The 22523-nt window shown below is 46.6% G+C and overlaps 1 protein-coding gene across 3 annotated transcripts in view; it reads left to right on the top strand.

The window, feature by feature from the left end:
• Nucleotides 1-22523, top strand: part of TARS2 (threonyl-tRNA synthetase 2, mitochondrial) — a 1102517-nt gene that overhangs the window by 666856 nt on the left and 413138 nt on the right. For all 3 annotated transcript variants that reach the window (XM_069649728.1, XM_069649729.1, XM_069649730.1), the window contains one exon: nt 5107-5185. In XM_069649728.1, the coding sequence (XP_069505829.1) occupies nt 5107-5185 (79 nt within the window). The remainder of the gene's footprint in view (nt 1-5106; nt 5186-22523) is intronic.

Raw genomic sequence — 22523 nt, forward strand, 5'->3', positions numbered from 1 at the left:
GCGTCTCGCCCAACGGCGCTCCTCCAGCAGTCCCCAAAGATCCCCTTCCCAGGTGATCCTCCATCGCCTGTCTGCCCCCAGGGTTGAGATCCAAGAGTGATGGCCCTCTGCTGGCCACCTGAGTCAGGGATCCCCGGGAATGGCATGGGAGAAACGCCTCAGGTTTCTCACATGATGCAGAGGCTGTTTTCACGTCCCTGGTGAGGGATCAACCGAGGGCTCATTAGGGAAAACATTTGTTAATCAAGTGTGGGAACAATTGAAAATACTCAGGGATTAATGCCATAAATATACCAGACGTCTCTTCCACCAGCACTTAAAACCCACCCGTTTCTACTGGTGCTTAAACTTCATTTGTGACCACTATCAAACTTTCTCATGTAGAACCCGATGTCTCTCGTCCTCAAAGGCCTCTGTCTGCTTAACGTCCATGCCCAACAAAAAAAACAAGAGTATTGCCAGTGTGTTGGGTCCGACATCCTTCATGTAGTCCAACACCAATTTACCATATTTCAGGGCTCTTTATGACATTTATTATGTTTGTGTGTAATTGAAATGTACACCTAAATTGGAAAGTAATCCTGTAATAATAGTTCTAAAGGCTCTTTATACCCCTGAAAGCAAAACCAGGAGTGATGGTAGTCTCCTATATGCCTTTAATGAATACAAGTTTCTCATATGTTTTGGAATGCATGCTTTTCTGGTGACATCTTCAGTGTGTTAAAAAGCAAAATAGGTGATTTTATTTTAGAAAGGAGAAATGCTTAAACAAAGGTACGTTGAAATTTTCACATGTGTAAACATGACGGTGTGTGTTTTCATATGTTGCGGCAAAGTCCCAGGCGTGCTTCTAGGGACCACCAATGAGGTTGCTTAGTGGCCCTGCTGCCAGCAGATGTTGGACCCGGGCTCCGGATCCCCTGGCCATTTGTATTTTTGTATTTTATTTATTTGTATAGCGCACCAGGACCTGGGGCAACCAGGCGCATCACTTAGTTACAACATAAGAAAAACAGACAGAACCATAATTACAAAGTTTACAAGTATAATACAGAATTTACAGGTATAATAATAGCAATGAGAGGACAAGCAGATTATATATACATGTACAAATTAAGCAGAGAAGCCACAGCTAAATGTCCTGGGCGGCCAGCCAGGTTTTCGTAAGGTGTTTGAATCTTGGGAGTGAGGGTTCTGCTCTAAGCTCATTAGGAAGCGTGTTCCAGAGTTTAGCTGCCAAGATAGGGAAGCTAATTAAACCTGATCTTTGGAGATTGAAACGTGGAACCTCAAGGCAGTTTAAATTAGCCATTCTGCGGGGTCTAATGGAGTTGTGGAGGGCAAAACGGTTGGCCAGGTAGCAGGGAGCTTGGTTATGAAGGCATTTGTGGGTATGAGCCAGGGTTTTCAGGGAGATACGGTGTGTGACTGAGAACCAGCGAATATTGCGTCTGGTGTCGGATATGTGTTGGTGCCTGGGAATGTTGAGGGCAGCTCTAATCGCATTGTTTTGGACAATTTGTAACTTGTTTAGGTTGCAGCAATTGGTGCCTAGGTACAGTGCATTGCAGTAATCAATCTTGGATAATACAAGAGTTCTAGCCAGGGTGACACAATTGGTTGCAGAGAGGAAAAGGGCGACAGGCTGTAATAAGCTTGCAGGTATATGCCGCTGCGGAAGAGACAGAGTTAGTTTGTCTGGTCAGGGATAGGGTCGAGTCAATGTAGATCCCTAGGGTTTTTGTGTCCTTGGCGATTGGGATAATAATCCAATCGATGATGAAGGACTTGAACGCAGGGTCGAGTTTGGTAAGTTTTTGTGGCGAACCAAGAATAAGGAGCTCAGTCTTTTCGTCATTAAGACAGAGTCCGTGTTGAGCCATCCATGCCTGGATGACCTGCTAGATGACATTGATAGCGAGGGAGTCAGCCGTGTAGTCACCTGAGATAGGGGTTAGTATCTGGGTGTCGTCAGCATAGTTGGTGTAAGTGACACCCAGATAGTCCAAGATATCGAAGAGAGGTTTGGTGAACACGTTATACAACGTGGGTGAAACACAAGATCCTTGTGGCACGCCACAGGAGACGGGTGCAGGTGGGACGGCTGCTAGTGGAGAGAACACGCGCATAGATCTATTGTCTAAAAAGGAGCTAATCCAGGTTGTAGCTTTATCGGAGAAGTGTGCAGCTGATTTAAGGTGGTGGCAGAGAGGTGCATATTCCTTTAGTCCTTGGCATGTGACTTGAGATAATCAAATTGCTTCATTGCAGGCCCATCCTGGGAGCTTGGACCTTCATCACTCCCCCAAGCCAGTTAAGGCATGACAGTCCTAATAACCTTTATGCGTCCCTTGCAAAAACCATGCAGGGCAGTGGTATTTCACCTCGTCTCCAACCCTGAAAGATTCTGAAGTGCTGTCAAAGCACAACCAAGGTGAAAGTGAAGGAAAGCAAGCAATTCAGTTCAACCCTGTCGATTTCATTTATACAATATTAACCATGTTCTGATATTATTTCAATTGCACTGACCTTGTTACAGCTCTGAAGAGACGCTTCACAATCCCCGTAGACACGCACTAGATACATTGCTGCTAGCCTGTGGTTCTCCGGAACCAGCATCTGACCCATTGTTGCAAGTTTGCGGTTACACGAAAGCAGAGCAGAGGAAGTTACCAATTCGATGGTTAGATGTTGCACAATAATATTCAGTTGGAACTGGATATAAAAGAAACCTCTACGATGTTGCTACAACATACTCTGCGACTCACTTATTTCCAAATCCATACTTTCAACCCGCTGACACACTCGCACTTCACAGTACCCTGGACCCACTAAACAATGCACACATTTTGATAACATTTTATTTGCATTTGATCACAATCCATTTACAGAACACCTTTTTACACAAGTCATGTACATCAAACTTAAAACCGAAATGAGATGTTCCTAGGTTTGATCCAGTGTTTTCTTTTAGCACCCTTACCCACCACTGCGCCACATAGAATACAGTGGAGTCCCACAAAAATATTGGTCCAGCTGGGCAGATATTGGGCAGATAGCCATTGGCATCCTCCTCCTAATCCTTACATCACTCCACCCCAGCATGTTCTATGCTGCAACACTATTCATCTATGTGACTAATTCAAATACTGTATAAACTATATCGACTTCTTGGATTAAATATGATGCTCCACTGTTTTCATGCATGTTTCAGACCATGATCTGTCCAAGGCAAATGAACCCACAACTCTTCGAAGCCATAACATATGTCAGCAGGTGATCTACAACTACAACATATAATATTACATTGTTTCCCGGGGACAATGTGGCAATTTGACCATAAACTGGCATTTTCTCTACTAATTAAAGGCGGTTGAAAGCTCACTGAGATTGTTCCCACTATGTTATTCATATGCTGGGGAGGCAGGAGCCATGGGTTCTGCACGGGCAACACCAAAGTGGGGCTGGGAGGACAGAATGAAATCCGAGATGGCGGACCAGTCCAAATAGTTTTGGTCTGCCCCCCTAGTTCAAAAGTGAGGTCAAGTGCACCCAACACTAGCCAATCCCAACCTGACCCAATTACTACACACAGGTGCAGCCACTACTAAGATCTCAGCCCTGAGAGAGCACCATAAATCCCAGGGAGGCCAGTCAGCCACTGTGGATGCTCGAGTTTGGCAGTAGCTGGAGACTGAATAGAGTTTGAGAGAGCTGAAGGAGGAGGCCAGAGAGAGCAAGAAGAGGTGGTGAGAGTGAAGAAATTGAAGCAGGAGTTAGTAAGATGAAAGGCCTCAGAAAGAGATACTATCTGAAATAGTGTGAAAGGTGGGAAGATAAAGGATACAGCAGTAGGTAGCAACAGAGGGGCCAGTAACAACAAAGGAGGGGGTGATAAGACAGGAGATAGGAGGAGGTTGTAACATCTGTTGGCGAGAGTGAGACAGAGCCAGTGGAGGTGGAAATGTCAGCCACAGAAGGTGGAACTGAGGGGATCGAAGGGGCAGAGGTAACAGCCTGAAGGAGTTCATGTTAAATAAAAAGGTGGTGGTTTAGAGATGTGATAAGCGCAGACTAGCTGGTAGTAGGGAGGCAAGAGAAAGACGTAGTAACATCAGAAGATGGAGGTACTGTAGAGATGGAGCTGAGAACATCAAGAAGTGCAGATGGGGCTGAGCAGTAGGAAAACAATCCCCCTTGGCAGACACGATAGGAAGGTTCTTGAGGTCAAGTCAACCAGAGGCAGGGCCAAATGATGGACTGAGTAACTTGAGTGGGCCCTGCAGGTTGCAGCAAGATAGAGGGTAGAAGAGAAGGAGTAGGAGTAACTGCAGGTAAGACAGACACCAATGAACACCTCTCCAGCTTTCTTTGCACCTACTCCTGCTCACCTGTCTGCTGAAGAGGCTTTGCAGCTATGCAAGTCTTTGTGTATGTGTCCCTGGAAAGCTCGCAACTAGTCAGTCAAGAGAAGAAAGCTTTGGTAAACCACAAAGTAAGTAGTGATGAAACCCATTTGGACTATAAGGACTGGGAAAGACATTTGGAGGTTTAGAAGGCCATAGTGTCTGGCGAAACTGGGAGGACATGGGGGATGGGTGGGTGGGAGTTTAATAGGGCGGTCCTTACAAAGGAGGAAGAGAAGCCTGTCAAAACCAAGGATAAGAATCATCCCCACCGTTTTGTTTGAGAAATTCAATTTCTGCTTTAAAATGGCACTTTTTGTAAAGATTGCCTTAAGTAAAGGTGTTGAATATTACATCTACACTCTTGGCATACTTCTTGGCCCCGACACATGCACGCAAACACACGCATCCATTCAACATAACTTTTAGCTACTATTATTTTGTGAAATAGTCTTTTCAAAACATTTAATTAATAAGACTTAGCCAATCTTCATACGTTATAGACCTCTTTTTCCATGAATTATGGATTTTGGAAAAACATTTTCTCTATTCTATATTTTTACTAATAGACAATGTGCATAATGAAGTCGTATTATCTGTTTCACCTGCTGTGGATGAAAACGTGCTGTAGGAAGTAGTAAATATGTAGACTTTGATGCTATCCAGCAAGTGCAATAAACAATGTTCCTTTATTCCTCAGGTGTGGCTCTCTTGTTGATCTCTGCCAAGGTCCCCATGTACGACACACAGGACAAATAAAAGCCTTGAAACTGTTTAAGGTCTGTGCAGTTACCCCTTTTTTTGCAACAGCCATCAATATACAGTTTTCAATATTGAACCGTTCAATTGCATTCTAGAAATAATTTGCTTGCTAATTGAAAATCTCATGAAATTCATCTTATTTAAATTACAAAGAATGAGCATGAAGGTCATGTCAATTAAAAGGTGCAATGAGACTAACAAGCACAACTGATATGGTTTTCAGGCAGTTTATACCCCTATCCCTTTGAAGCTCAGCCACTTATAGGAAAACCAAAGTGATACATTTGTTAGTGAGCTTTAGACCATTGTAAAGGTAAGCAGACCCCCCTCTCAAGAACAAACCCTCAGATCATTTCTTTTGGAAATTATATACACGCGTAGATTATTATGAAGAAATAGTGGAAAAGGCAGTGTACACGGGCTAATATGCATAAAGGAAGACGTTTTCAGAGTGTAAATATGTGTATTTCAACGTAATTAATGTTAATCGAATTTTCTTTTTTTTTTTGTAAAGGATCTCGCTCCTTTTCCATGGAGGAGTAGTAACCTCAAACAAAATCTCACAGTATCCATTGAAAATTCAATATAATACATAAGGCCACTTTTATCTGCTCTTCATTGTCTTGAATTCCACTTATGGGTTTTAGGCTCAAATATATAATGGTGAGGGATGTCCGAGTATTACAAATCACATACAGCATAATTTGAAGTAGACATGAGATCATAAAATAAAGTAAATGGAAGTCAAAGTTTAAAACGTACATGAAGAATATTATTGATATAATAATACATAACCAAGAAATAGTAAAATTAATAAATTATATAATACATAAGTACATTAAGTAATTTCTTTTGTTAGAGAAATGCTGCTCAATCAAATGAATTTCTGTTTATATGTTTTTATTTTAGATGTATATATTTTCTTAGTGTATGCAACTTGAAGCATGCTTTTAAAGTGGTATCCCTGTCTTGGGCCTTTCCTGAAGCTAATTGTAAGTTATCTTTGTTGAAATATACATTTTGTTTGCCTGGTAGATAAACTTGAAGTCTTATTTTTGTATGCATAAGGCAACAGCTTCCTCTAGCGGTGATAACAGGCAAAGCAGGCAGGTCTGCTTCGGACAAACCTACATCTGGCATTTTGTTATATAGTATATGATGAGTGCAAGTAGAGGTTTTGAAAGACAGTAACATGGTGCAATGGGTACTTCCGGGCAAGTCTGCAAAAGGTGAGAAAGACTGCATATTAGTACCATTCATAACGACAAACAAAAAAAAGAAATAATCAGTGAACTGTAAGAGATGATTTAAAAAGGAAATTAGGAGGGGCGGGGTGGTTGCCTGAATATCAAGTGCAAATGCATTGTGTTAAATTAGCTAGTCCTGAAATGTAAATTGCTATAAACCACCCTGCCCCAAATCATGTGCTATGCTTGGTGCATGCCCCTCTGCAGATCTTCGAAGCTGCTTGTAATCCGAATTACAGTATTAATTGGCTATGAAAGAGAAAATGCTCACTTTTGGAAATGGCATTAATAACTCTTTGCCATCTTGCTACACAAGGGGAAAAAAGAATTGCAGTAACCAGTCTCCTAGTACCAGTGCGTTGAAAGAAATTTGGTAGAATCATGAACCGGATTGGCACACTGTCCACATCCATCCCCCTGTCTGGAGAGTAAATTGGTCAGTGCTGCGTGGAAGCATTGTTTAATGTTCCATTCATCAGATATCTTAAGTTGATCAAACACAGTCGCCCCACGAGGCTGTATTGTCGAATAAACGTTACATCACAAATGCACCTTCTCACAACCCAGGTAAAGAGTTCCACAGCTCGGCAAAAGCATCCCATCAGAAAGTCTTCCCGTCAATCAAGCACAGTCATCCTATCAGGCTGAGGAACCCCATCCCTTCAGGAACTGGTAGGCCTTATGGACATTGCCAGCCCTCTGAATTTGCGCCCACCATTCAGGCATCATTTTGCCCGCAGTCATCCACTGTCGGGACGGGAATGGTCACATTTCTTCCGCTGCCCTCTTTCCAGGCACGTCGCACACAACGGTCACCTTACCAAACACAATAAGCACATGAAGTACAGTCACTCGCAAGCAGGTGACAAGACAGAGAAACTGAGTGAGACAAAATAAAGAAAAGAAGAGCGAAAATGCAACGGCCATACAAAGCTACTCATGGTTATGCCTCACGAGTTTTTGCCCTGGAACACAGGTAACACTCAACAACTAGCCCAAAAATGGAGATCACATTTTTAGACTATTGGTAAATGTAGCTTTAGAAAAAGCGACAAAAGAGAAGGGAATTAAAATCTGTAGATTCACTAACTGACTGCACCTGCTGGCAAAGATGCCCAACCAGTTCCAGAAGAATTTGCAGACCTCAACAGATATGATCCTACCAACAGCCTTTCCAGGGTCCACAAGCACAGCAGGGATAGCCCAGTCCTACTTCCATCAGGGACAATATTGTCAACAAAGTTGTTTAATAAGGCATGTACAAGGAACACTGGGAAACGGCAGAACAGCCTCTAGGCCATACTCCGTTCCTACAATCCCCTCCCATGCCTCTCACTGCCATTGACAAGTGGGTATTAGATGCAGTATGGTATGGATACTGTCAAGTTTGTAACACACCCTTGCAATATCCATCCATGAATTACCTGCACAAAGCCCGTACACCTCCAGGTTTTCTACGCCATAGAAACAACACTACCACTAAAGGGGTCTATAGATGAGGTAACTCAGCGCCTCCAGGCCGAAAGAAATCGATTCAACATGTTTTCTGGACCCCTAGAACTCTAATAACTCATTGCCCTGGCATTGCTGGGGCAGGAATGGTACCTACATCTGCTGCATATGGGTGTAGAACCAACATTTAGTTCAGTCTGGTAACACCACAACAGCAACAGATCCAAGTCTACAGAATATGGATTTGGTAGTCTTGATCCTGAGGTGTGGAATTTGGTCACTTGCAGCAACCACATAGATGCACAGAGATGTAAACGTAACACACTTATTACACCATTTTAACAAGTGGAGAACATTTATCAGTTGGTGTAATAAACATATAATGAATCCCGATCAGTGCTCAGCATCTAACATGGTGACCTAACTGTTTGACTTGTTAGACTCATGTACAATTCAATAAAAGTGAATATAACTGTCAGATGCTTACACAACATAGTCTCATGATGGAAGGTTCCAGTCCTCAATGGGGAAGGGCTCAGGGGAATACATCCACTGGTTGCTTATCTAGCATCCTGCTATGACTTAAACACTGTGCTACACAAATTAATGTGCCGACATTTAAGATGGATTTCTAAAATCTGCCCTGGTGGACATATTTTAGGAGGTCACCCTAGTTATAGTGAACAGGGGAACTCCGAGAGGCTAGCCAAACCCAATCAAGGTACGCGTGGAGAGTGGTCAAGGCTTAGTCTCAGGAGTGAGTGACTCACACAAAACTCCTTAACTGGTAAGTAAAAAACACTATTCTTTTAGATCCAAAACACACTAGAAAAGTGAAACCCGAGGGAACACTATCACACAAAACTCAGTGATGCAACACATATACAATCACCTTGGGTTTGTAGAAATGCATACAATTCACTTAAACACCTGTAAGAAAGGACCTTAGATGAAATTTCCGTCATTCAATTTCTAAATTTCGACTTTGTCTGCCAGGAGGGATTGCCTGTCCTCTTTAGTGGCCCAATGTCCCTTTGGTCTATCTGGTGAGTGAGCTAGGGCTCGTCAGGATTCTGGCTTTTTGTTCTTCTCGTGTGGTTATAGCATGGTGGCGATGTCCGTTGACATATGGGGTTTTGGTTGCTTCAACATTGTGGCAGGGGTTCTCGCAATGCGTAGTAATGTGGTAGAGTGAAGGCGTGCACTACTTCATGGCTTCGCCCCTATTCCTCTGTTGCAGTTCTCTCTGTGTGTAATGGCGTGGTAGAGTGCTTTAATTGAGGGTTTGCCCCTTTCCCTCCTTGCTTGCCTGTGGGGCCCCACACTGCTGTGTGGTTAGGAGGAGGGGGGTCTGCTCTGCTGATGGTGGGGGGGAAGAAGGGCTTAGTTGTATTAGCCCTCACATTTCAGCTGCTTTTTTCCTGATTCCATCAGAGCCTTTATTCTTCTGCTCCCCAACCGGGGGAACACACGCCTGGAGGCCACGCTTCAACCTATCATGAGGTGTGTTGGAGCCATCCTGCTCATTTCTTACCCTCTTCCTGTTCCCATGTACGCCTGATCTGGCCCTCTGCCTCATGACTGTGGCCTCCAAAGTATGTATTCATCTGCAACAATGCTATGTCCCATTTATGCATTCATGAGGTAGCTCCCCGCAACATGAGGCGAGTTTATTCAAGTTTGTATCCACTGTGTACCATTTATGTCCCAAATTATGCTTTAATGTTGTAGCTCCCCGCAACAAGAGGCAAACTTTTCCAAGTTTGTATGCACTGTACCAATTCTGTCCCAACTATGCATTCATGATGCAGCTCCCCGATACAAGAGGCAAGCTTTTCCATGTTTGTATCCATGGTATCAATTATGTTCCAAATATGCATTCATGATGTAGCTCCCCGCAACACGAGGCAAGTTTTTTCCACGTTTATATATTATGTACCATCCAGGTCTCATGAATGCCTGGTTGGCAGCCACTGTAACAGACAAGCACTTACTGTAACCATATTCTTAAGTTAAAAACGCCTAGATACCGCTGGGTTTTGCCCGATATATAAATGACAAAATAAATAAATAAAAAAGGTAAGTAATTATGCAATTAGGAAAATCAGTTCACAAGTGTAATAACCTAACTTTGAGCCCAATCCTTGGGTTGAATGGGGCCTTGTGCCCAAAAGTCACAAAGTCCCTTTAGGTGAGGGGACAAAGTTAGAAAAGATTGTTGTGATGCTGAAAAATGTTCCAGAAGACTTCTCAGGGATTTTACAGGTAAGTAAGATACTTTTTCTATCTTTTAGAACCGAATTTAAAACAAATGTTTAAAAAGCGAAATAATGGAATAAACACACATTTATTCTATGGTTTATTATAGGGGAGACATGAGTGGCTGTAACTATTGTGATTACTCACCACCCTTGCTCTGATTTTCCCAAATGACTTGGCAAGTCGACTGGGTGTCGCTGAAGGTAGGTTTTCCTGCCGTTGGATCCAGTAGAAGAAGCCCAGGAGCTGCTGGTGCAAGGCAGATTCTGGTTTGGTCCAGGAGCTGAGTGTAACCCTTTTTGATGAAGAAACATCAACAGCAGGCACCAATACAGGCCTCTTCCGGACACTCTACCAGACGGAGGAAAGCGATTTGCAGCAACAGTTACTGCACACTTGATCCCTTTCTTTCTTTGTAAGCTGACATTTGGCAGAAAGGCAACATGTAGAACCACCTGGCGACCACTGAAGTACTGGGAGAAAATGCAGAACAGCGACGCTTCTGGCATGGTAGCCCAATTCAGAGCTGGCCGGTCCACCAGGTAGTCCAAGGATAATTCTGAAGGCTCAAAGCTGCAGGAATGGGAGAAGTTGTCGAAACTGGCTGCTCCCACCAGTCCAAGGGTCGGAACACTGCAGCAGGGCCTTCACAGATCAGGTAGTCCAGCAGGGCTTCACTGGGACAGTTGCAGGAAAAATCACCAGCCCTCTTCAGGAATCGTCCACAGGTCTTCTGTCAGCTGCACCGCTACACAGGATACTTGGCTCCATCGATGATCTACTGGAATGGCTGCAAGAGTCCTCTTTGTATCCCAAATCCAGGCTCATGGCAAAAACCAGCCCACCAATGGTAAGGATCTGCACCACTCACTCACTCACTCACTCACTCACTCACTCACTCACTCACTCACTCACTCACTCACTCACTCAGCCAGCAGTGGTACAATAAGGGACCACTTTGGGATTTACTCATGCATGCACACCAGACTCTCAGGCACCACAGTTGTGGAATGAGACCAGACAGTTCTACCCACTTCTGTGTCCAAACACATATGGCATGCACAAGCCCAGCTTTACTGGGCAAATGCATGACCATATTGGGGATTTCCTGACCCGAGAAGGCCGGAAGAAGGCCAAAGAAAAATATGCAAAAACAAAAGAGGTGATGGCTGAAAGGTTTAGAATGAATCTTGGCATTGCTCTGGGCGACCCTCCAGACCATTGTTCTTCACCTGGCAAGCCATTACAGAAGGGGTAAGACCATATGCAAATCAGGCTTGGTCCCACCCCAAAAGGGGCAGTCCAGCCCGAACTGCTAGGTCACATCCCTTCTGCACGAGACCCTAAGCATCCCCAAACATGTTTCAACCTTGTTGCACCTCATCAGTGAGGAGTAGCTTGGGTCCCTAGGCCCAGCAGGCACAGGGCCCACGTCTGGGCATACCCGTCCCACTCGGGGTGACAAAGCAAAAACAAAGAGGTGATGGCTGGAAAGTTTAGAATGAATCTTAACCTCTGGCATTGCTATGGGCAACCCTCCAGACCAACAATATGGCCAAATAACAAGCAAATAATCTTGTTGCACAGTCATTTTAGGGCACTAGCCAAGTTCAGGCCAGACGCGCTAAAGACAAATGTGCACACTGAAATAGTAAAAATGTAACTGATGCCACTAGGTTGTCTTTAGGCACTGTGAATAACCTGAGTTCTCACATCAACTTCCATTGTATCCTCTGCGCAAGTGGCCAGGGAAAGGCCATCGCTTTTGGATCCTGACCCTGGGGGTGGAGAAGCGAGGGAGGATCACCTGGGTGGAGGGTTCTTGTGGAGTGGGAATTAAATGTCAGGTGAAACACTGTCTCCCCAGCCCCTTTTCAGTCCATAATGAAACCCTAGTCCCAGAAGCCTTGGTGGGAAATTGTTACCCCATTCCCATTGGTCAGAGTAAAATCAGGAGAAAAGACTAGCCTCAAGACCCAGAAGGAAGGTGAGAAAGAGCTGGGTGCCATTGGGCGAGACATGGTAGCCCCCTGTTCCTATTTACAGTCAACCCAACCCCAACCTTCATAGGCTTTTATAAGCCAGTTCCCCTACATTCTTCACCATTGACACTTGACAGTACTGGGATGAAGAAGAAGCAACTAAGAGCAATGAAACCATGCTCTTTTACCACTCAGGTACTGGCACAAAGAAGATGAGCTGTAAAGGTCATTCATGTCCCATTCATTGTGGTCAGACAGAGCTAATTGAATACTCACACCTGCAGTCTGTCAAGTAGCTGCAGGTGCATAAAAGCAGCAAGACACATCAGGGACGACAGGATGTATGTCCTGATATTCTCTCACCATCGTTCAATCCTTTATTTTATTGCATTCAATGGTCTTGTCTAATCCTAGTGTATCACTACCTGGGATATAGATCATGTATTGTTCCCTTTTCAGCAGTATGTTATCCATGTACACTGTGTTGTCGCCCTTGAGGGCTTGGAGGATGGTCCAAGAGAACTCTTCATAGCCATGGTACTTCTCCATGAAATGCTTAACCATGGGTACACAGAAACCTCCCTCCTTGTTGGTCTAGATATAGTGGCACTGTATACGAACATCCCAGAACAAGCCACCATCGACACAGTGGAAGAAATCCTGCTCAACAGAAGAGACACTGACCCATTCCCTTCGTCGTTCATCCTCTGGTGCATCGAGATTGCACTTAAGAAAAACTATTTCGAGTTCCAAGGTACCTTCTATCAACAAACCGAAGGTACCGCTATGGGGGCAACTATGGCTCCCAGTTTAGCCAACCTGTACCTAGAGACCTTCGAGAAAAAACACATTTGCAGTAACACTAATCCCTTGATAAAAAACATCAAGAAGTGGACACGATACATAGATGATTTTCTCATCATATGGGAAGGCTCCACACAAAACACTGCCGCATTCTTCAACTTGCTTAATTCACTCAATCCTCATCTCAAATTCACTGACAGTGAACAACCAAACCACCAATTTTTTGGATCTTACCATTTGTCACCAAGGAGGCAAACTCATATTGAAACCATACCATAAACCCACGGACAAGAACTCATTGTTGGACTACACTAGCCACCATGTTAAGCATCTCTGTGACAACCTGCCATTCGGGCAGTTCCTCAGGCTTAAACGAAACAGCTCTCAGAATTCCACTTTTGGTGAAGAATCACAAATACTGGCTACTAAACTACGGAAAAGAGGCTACCCTAAGAAAATGATTATGAAGCCTTTGTAAAGGGCGAGTAATATCAACAGGGAGGCCCTCCGTGAAAGATAACAAGCAAAACCCCCAGAACCGAGAATAGTGTGTGTCAGCACTTTCACCGATTTGAGCCTGAAAATCAGAAATGTCATCCAGAAACACTGGCAAATCTTTAGTACCACTAAGAATCCCCTGGAAAGCCCAGTGTTTGCATACAAAAGAAGCCTCTCCATTGGCAACAAGGTCAGTTGTAGCAAACTCAGAACCAACAGTTATTCTGGCCAGAGCACTGTTTCACTATGGGGGATGGAAAACCAAAAGGACACTTAACTGTATGGAATTTGCAAACTAAGTAAGGAGGTGGACATTGGTACTAACAAAAAATTGGTACAAAAGACTTTCTCCAACTGCAACATAGATCATGTGATCTATTTGATCAAATGCCTGTGTGGATTGCCCTATGTGGGAAGGCACCCATGGTTTAGCATTTCATGGAGAAGAACCATGGCTATGAAGAGTTCTCTTGGACCGTCCTCCAAGCCCTCAACGGTGACAACACTGTGCACATGGAAAACCTACTGCTGAAAAAGGAACAAGAAATGATCTATATCCTAGGTAGTGATACACTAGGATTAAACAAGGCCATCGAATGGCATAGAATAAAGGATTGAAAGATGGTGAGAGAATATCAGGACATACATCTATACCTTGGCCATACTTGACAACCACCCACTAGGGGCTATCCCATCCAAGGTCTGCACATCCCAACCAGCCTACTCGCATGTGGATGCGTATCACCAACAGACATGACTGTCACGACCTTAGCCCCAGGCCAAGGTACTCGGGCTCCCAGACCCACGCCACAGTATTTTAACAAGGCCCGAAGGGCCCAATTCTGTCCCTCTCGGGGTGCCCTGGAGTCAATCCTGGCGCCGTTGGCATCAGACTCACATGGCCGGTGTGGATTCCAATGGGCAATGGACTAACATGGCTGCCCCACTAGGATCAATGGGGAACTGCAACAAGCAGTCTAGCATCCAGGGCGGGGCCCACCCCGAAGGCACATGGGATACCTGCTGGGTATTTAAACCACGCCCGACCCGAGGCACGTGCTTCGCGTTATTCTGCTCTTGCAGCGTGACGTTCACCGGGTCCTGCTCAGCATCTTGGCCTGCACGGGCGAGAGAAGATGATCCTTACCTGCCCAGTCTCCAGCTCCGACATCCATCTGGAGTCTTCCTGGCTCTTCGCTACCTATCTCCAGCAACATCTCTGGGAAGAAGGACGAGAATAAGACATTAAGTAAGCTTACTTACCAAGTTCTCCTGGAAGTCCACCGCCACTCGAACATCGTCCACCCGGCGTCAGGTTTCTTCGATCACCATCTTCCAGGATTCCTCCCGTAACCTGCAAGGAACAACAGCACAGGTTAGCCAACTTTCAAGGACGCTCTTAACGTCGCGCCTTGCGTTCTCGAGCTCAGCCTCCTACATCTGTTCAACTTCTCCATCATCCCTTCGGCATCTGCAAGAAAGAAGGTGAAGGTTATTTGGGGGATCTACAAATACAGACATTCATTCTTAATACGAAAGACTTACCTAAAAAGTGGAGTCGCAGCCGGTCTGGACTCCAGGCACACGCCAGTGAAGTAACTCGGTGGTACGGTGCCCAGCGACGACGCGCACCTGCCCAGCACGGCAGGACGGAGAGCGCACCTTAACGAAAACCAAGGTGAGGAAAGTCCTAAGGGGAACCGCAAGGGGAGTACGGGGAGGTGGGCCTCGGGGGAAGGTGTAGTAGCTAAAACCCACCTCCTGTCTTCTAGAACTGGCCCTTTGCAGCACCAAATCCCGGAGAAGGTGCAGTGTTTCCAGAAGCGTCCAGAACTGTCGAACGGCGTCCCTGTGGATACAAGGCGAGTTTTGCAGAACGCGAAGCCGTACATAATAATCCACCCGGGCGACTAGTATGGAAACCTCGGAAACTGACCAGTTGGTCCAATTGTTGGGGCAGTTACATGAAGAGGTTCACTCTGCCCGACAAGAAACCAACACCTTGCGGAGAGAACTAATAGTGGCTAAAGAACAAACTGATGATCTTGGCAGACAACTCCTTCAATCGCAAGCCGGGCAGGCCCTGTTGCCGAGAATTGACCTCTCAACACCAACTCCGAGCAATCCGGGTCAGATCAACCTGCTTGGAACAGTGCCATTAGCCCCACTGGAGCGTTTCTCGGGGGACCCTCGACGATACGCGACCTTCATGAATCAGTGTCACCTCCATTTCCTGTGCAGACCTGGGGCGTTTCCCAATGACCATTCGCGTGTGGCCTTCGTTCTATCCTACCTGAGTGGAAGTGCTGCAGATTGGTCGGTGCCGTTTATCATCTGGAATGATCCCCTGTTACAAGACTTCGGAGGGTTTCAGCAGGAGCTGGAAAAGCTCTTCGCTCGGCGCACCCATGTTCAGGCTTTGGATAACAAACTTTTGGCCCTTCGTCAAGGAAGCCAGGACCTGTTGACGTACATTGCCGCTTTCAACAGACTGGTGGTTGAAGCAGATTGGCCGGAGGACAAACGGACCCTCTTGTTCCACCGGGGATTGCGAGGGGAGCTAAAAGACGTTTTGGCCCAAGTGGTGGATCCACCCCGGGACTGTGCCAAGTTCATTAGCTTGGTGGTGCAACTGGACCGGTGATTGCAAGATAGGTAAAGTGACCGTAGCAAACCAGACTCTCCTCCCATGTTCGTGCAGCCCAAAGATCCAGCCCACTAGGGATCTGAAGGCGCCACTGAGCCCATGCAGCTAGGAGGGCTTAGGCCTCCCCTGACCAGAGCCGAGCGAGAAAAGAGGAGAGAGCAGCAGTTGTGCCTATAACGCGGGAAAGCTGGCCACTTCCTTAAGGAATGTCCTGTCAAGCCGCGAAGAAGAACCGTCGGAGCTACAGATAAGGAAACCCCAAGTGAGGAGTCGGAAAACTGCCAAGCCCGGCAATTGTAGGGGTCCAATTGTCGAGCGAAGAGATTCAAGTACAGACTGCCCATTTTGCTCTACCCATGATCTTAATCACCCACCAGCAGCCATCAAACATGCATTCATTGGAAGCTTATATTGATAGCAGAGCAATGGAGAACTATATAGATCAGGACCTCGCAGCAAAGATGGGGCTATCACTCTGCCCTAAGCCAACCACAGAGACTGTATTCACTGTTGATGGCACTGAGATCGCCTCGGGTCCTGTGTCCGAATGCACCACAGAACTCACTCTCCTGTGTGAAGATGGTCACCGCAAAATCATCACCTTTGAACTTACTAAAGCACTGCAATTCTGGCTAATCTTGGGGATGCCGTGGCTTGTTGCACATAACCCACGGATCAACTGGCGTGCTCGCGAATTGGTCTTAGCCCATGGCTGCACGCACACTTGCTATCCAGCAGGACGAAAAGGGAAACATGCTAGTTCTTCCGCCCAAGAGGGTATTGTAAGTGTACTGCGGGGGTCGCTACTCTACCAATGCAATACCAGGACTTACAAGATGTTTTCCAAAAGGAGCAAGCAAACACCTTGCCAACCCACAGGCCCAAGGATTGCCATATCGATCTGTTACCTGGAGCCCGAATTCCATGTGGGCGAATTTACATGCTCACTGAACCTGAAAACCAACACCTGAAAACGTACCTGAAACAATACCTAGCCAACGGCTTCATTCGCCCGTCTAAGTCATCGGCAGCGGCTCCGTTATTCTTCGTACCGAAGAAAGAAGGAGAATTAAGAACATGCATCGACTACCGTGCATTGAACCAAATCACCATCAAGAACCGGTATCCCCTGCCTCTGATCCCAGAGTTATTAGATCAGGTCAAGGAAGCCCAGCTCTACACCAAGCTGGATCTTAGAGGTGCCTACCATCTAGTGCGCACTAAGGAAGGGGACGAGTGGAAAACGGCGTTCTGTACCAAGTACGGCTTATACGAATATCAAGTGATGCCTTTCGGCCTGTGCAATTCCCCAGCTGCGTTCCAATACTTCATGAACGATGTCCTGAGAGAGCTAATAGATGTCTGCGCTTTAGTTTACATCAATGACAAACTGGTGTATTCGGCATCCGACCAAGATCACGTTGGGCACGTACGGGGAGTTCTGGCCAAGCTCTGTCAACACCATCTCTATGCCAAGCTGGAGAAGTGCTCATTCCATGTTACGGAAGTAGATTTCCTGGGCTTCATCCTTTCACCTAAAGGCATACGAATGGATGTTCAAAAGGTTGACGCGGTTCTCAACTGGCCAGCGCCGAATTCAATCAAAGGAGTCCAGAGTATGTTGGGCTTTGCAAACTTTTACTGCTGTTTTATTCCTGGGTTCTCCCAAATTGTACACCCGATTACTTCATTATTGAGGAAGTGCAACAAGACGTTTCGATGGACAGAAGAGGCTGAAAAGGCCTTCCAGGAACTCAAGGCGAAGTTTACCACTGCTCCAATCTTGCGACATCCACGTCCAGATCTTCCTTATGTAGTGGAAACGGATGCGTCCAGTATGGCAATGGGTGCGGTATTATCGCAAAGGGACCCACACACTGGCTAGCTACATCCAGTGGCCTTTTGGTCACGAAAGTTCTCGCCGCCGGAGCTCAATTGTGCCATCACAGATAAAGAGTTCCTGGCCATTAAGGCTGCCTTCAAGGCTTGGCGGCGCTACGTGTTGGGAGCCAGACACACCATCACCGTGATAACAGATCACAGAAATCTCCAATATCTAAAAGATGCAAAGGCTCAATCTTTGTGCCAGCTACGCGGGGCCCTTTTTTTTGCAGAGTACGACTATGTGATCACTTACCGACCCGGGGTTAAAAATGGTAAGGCTGATGCTCTCTCCCGCATGGGCACCGATGAGGTGGCGCATATACCTCCTGACCCGGTGGCCATCATTCCAGGGGATAGAATCTTGGGCATCACACCCACCATGACTCAGGACGAGCTGCTATACGAAGTTCGGCAAGTTTTAACCCAGGAACAACTACGAGAGTGGGGTTCCGGAGGAGAACACTACTGTGTTAAGGACCAATTGCCTTATAACAGAAATCAGCTGTTCATACCGGTGAATGAACTTCAAGAACAGGTCATCTCGGAGTATCATGACTCCCTCATGGAAGGCCACCTGGGGATTTCTAAGACCTTGGCTAAGGTGAAACGAAGTTACTGGTGGCCAATGTGGCGTAAGGATGTAATTAACTTCATTTCTTCTTGCGGTATCTGTGCCAAGAACAAATCCTCCAAGCAAAGACCCGCTGGACTCTGACAACCTTTGGACATCCCACCGGCCCCGTGGCACACGTTATCACTAGATTTCATTACCGACCTACCCTTCTGTCATGGTTATAACACCATCCTGGTAATCGTGGACTTGTTTTCCAAAATGGCCCACTTCTTCCCGTTCAAGGGTCTGCCTAATGCATCCAGTCTCGTCAGAACCTTCCTCGAGCACGTGGTGCGATTGCATGGATTCCCATCAGTTTTGATCTCGGATCGTGGTACCCAATTTGTGTACAACTTCTGGAGAAAGTGTTGCTTGTTGGCCCAAATAGACATTCGATTGTCCACAAGCCATCACCCCAGAACAGACAGTCAAACGGAGAGGATGAATCAGACTCTCGAGCAATACTTGCGCTGCATGCTTCACCAGGTGGAAGGGGATTGGAAGGATCTCTTATGGACCGCCCAGTACGCCTGTAATAACTCGTTGCACAGCAGGACTGGGCAAACACCGTTCTTTACGGTCTATGGGAGGCACCCTCGCACTTCCTAGCTAGACGTCCCTATGACCCTAGAAATGCTGGCCGTCACGACCCTCCACACGACCATCTCGCAGGCTTTCACGAGAGCCCAAGAACACCTGCAACAAGCCAAGGCGCACCAGAAGAGGTACGCGGATCAGCATCGCAGCAAAGCCCCTGTCTACCAAGTAGGGAATATGGTGTGGCTAGCCTCCAAACATATACCTTTAAAGGGGACTCGGACGTTTCGCCCACGGTTTTTAGGGCCGTATCCCGTTGAGTCCATTAACCCAGCTGCAGTCAAGTTCACGCTGCCAGCCCACATGCAGATACACCCGGTATTTCACGTATCTCTTCTGAAACCAGTGAAGCCGGGAACTCGAGTAACTACTCCACCAGGGCCTATAATCATTCAAGGGGAACCCGAATACGAAGTAAAGGACATCTTGGACTCCAAGTATGTGAGAACAAAACTCTAATATCTGCTGGACTGGAAGGGGTACGGTCCACAGGACAGAACGTGGGAACCCAGCCAGTGTATCCATGCTCCGCGCCTGCTTCAGTGTTTCCATCGAGAGTACCCCACCAAGCCAGGTCCGGACAGGAGAACCACCTTGAGAGGGGCCTTAGGGGGGGAGTGCTGTCACAACCTTATCCCCAGGCCAAGGAACTCGGGATCCCTGGCCCACGCCACAGTATTTGAACAAGGCCTGAAGGGCCCAATTCTGCCCCTCTCGGGTGCCCTGGAGTCAATCCTGGCACCGTTGGCATCAGACTCACATGGCAGGTATGGATTCCAATGGGCAATGGACTAACATGGCTGCCCCCACTAGGATCAATGGGGAACTGCAACAAGCAGTCTTGCATCCAGGGCGAGGCCCGCCCCAAAGGCACCTGGGATACCTGCTGGGTATTTAAACCACGCCCGACCCGAGGCACGCGCTTCACGTTATTCTGCTCTTGCAGCGTGACGTTCACTGGGTCCTGCTCAGCATCTTGGCCTGCACGGGCGAGAGAAGAAGATGATCCTTACCTGCCCAGCCTCAAGCTCTGCCATCCACCCGGAGTCTTCCTGGACCTTTGCTGCCTATCTCCAGCAACATCCCTGGGAAGAAGGACGAGAATAAGACATTAAGTAAGCTTACTTACCAAGATCTCCTGGAAGTCCACCGCCGCTCGAACATCGTCCACCCGGCGTCAGGTTTCTTCAATCACCATCTTCCAGGATTCCTCCCGTAACCTGCAAGGAACAGCACAGGTTAGCCAACTTTCAAGGACACTCTTAACACCGCGCCTTGCGCGCCTTGCCTTCTCGAGCTCAGCCTCCTGCATCTGCTCGACTTCTCAATCATCCCTTCGGCATCTGCAAGAAAGAAGGTGAAGGTTATTCGGGGATCTACAAATACAGACATTCATTCTTAATACGAAAGACTTACCTCAAAAGTGGAGTCGCAGCCGGTCTGGACTCCAGGCACACGCCAGTGAAGTAACTCGCAGTACGGTGCCCAGCGACGACACGCCCTGCCCAGCATGGCAGGATGGAAAGCGCACCTTAATGAAGACCAAGGTGAGAAAAGTCCCAAGGGGAACTGCAAGGGGAGTACGGGGAGGTGGGCCTCGAGGGAAAGTGTAGTAGCTAAAACCCACCTCCTGTCTTCTTGGCCCTTGGCAGCACGAATCCCAGAGAAGGTGCAGTGTTTCCAGAAGCGTCCAGACCTGTCGAACGGCGTTCCTGTGGATACAAGGTGAGCGTTACAATGACAGACACATTGGAGACGCACATGATGGGACATCCTTCATCCATGATCTACCACAGGAAAGTTTAGCAGACAGGAGACACACCACTAGAGAGAGCTCCCTAATATTTAAGGCGGAACAAATTAAAGGACCCACATGCGGATGGGCAGCACCTATAGATGAGACTGGCACACTAGAGACCCACGGGGGGGCAGCCTCCACCCATGGCGGCCCACAGCAAACTTCAGCAGACATGAGACACACCACTACAGAGAGACCCCTAATATGAAAGGAGCCACATATCAAAGGACCTACTTGCAAAATATTTAATTTCCAGTACCACAAGTGAGACTTAAAACGGGATAAGTAGGTTCTTTCCACAGTATAACGTCCACTCCAAGATGGCGCCCATGGTGTAAGCTCGCCTAAGAACAGCGACAAAAGACAAAGCAGGTCCACGGCGATGAGCGTTATCCTAGCAACCGATGCTAACCGCCTGAGATCCTTACAAGTGAAACGCTGCGGCAGCCATGCCCGATTTTGCCAACAGCACGCCTCGAGCAGAGCAAGACAACCCAACCTTGAGTATTCGCACACACGGTTACCAGAATCTGCGTCAAGGTGAGAGATCCACTATTGACATCTCTAACAATAGAACCCACACAGTGTCTACTAATCTCTGATCGGCCACAATAACCTCTGCTACAAGGCACACGGACTGTAGTTCTCTGTCATTTCAGCACCTATGCTAACACGCTGATGCCGACAAAGTACCAGGATTGAAGCAAGTTCTGTACGCACCTGCACCGCTACCATGTGTGTATGAAAATAACCTCGAGGAAGGAATTCATTCCGTGTTACACACACTGATCACACTATTGATCTGTTAAGGCCATACAGTGAACCAAGAGAACCACAGCTAGTTTCCTGCTGTAACCCCTGTTTTTGGAGGATCTCCCCAGACCCAATATCCATCTGGAATGGAGAATAACAGATGGCTACAGGGTAACTTACCTACTACACCATACCAACAGGCACCATCGACGCTATGCTACCCACCCGTGGAAGGTAATACACGAGATTAACGCGAGGTGGGTGCCCTTGCGTTTCTGTAAACAGTTATACATTAGGTTTATGGTGTAGTATTGGATTTTAACCCTAGGAGGCTGACATAAGCGACAGTAAAAGCATATCCTTATGCTTTTCGCCTAGCTAGGCACCAAGAAGGACCCATACAAGAGTCCGAAAACCACAAACATCAGTGTGTTCGCCCTCAAGAAACCGATGTAGGTAATCATCCACTTCCAAAGGTTTCCAGCTCATATTATGAGCACAATTAGATATTTAGCAACAATAGCTTACTGTATCTATGTTTGTGTTTTATCAGGTTAAGAATGTGTTAGAAAAACCACACATGAACACTTGCAAACACTGTAGCATATTTACGCTCTTTTAAAATTCTTGGGTGATCTACTCCTGAAGAATGTTCAACATTTATGTACTTAACTACTGAAACATGTTGAGACTACAACCTGTGAATTAATACAGTGTCAAGAGATCAATACGAACATCAAGCTCATGTATGCCTTCTGGTTCTTCTTTATTACGAACTACAAGACAACCATGTTATAAAGCTAACTTACATTTCTTGCATG

This window comes from Ambystoma mexicanum, chromosome 1p, assembly GCF_040938575.1.
Source record: "Ambystoma mexicanum isolate Mex_15411 chromosome 1p, UKY_AmexF1_1, whole genome shotgun sequence".
In the NCBI taxonomy this organism is placed as follows: Eukaryota; Metazoa; Chordata; class Amphibia; order Caudata; family Ambystomatidae; genus Ambystoma; species Ambystoma mexicanum.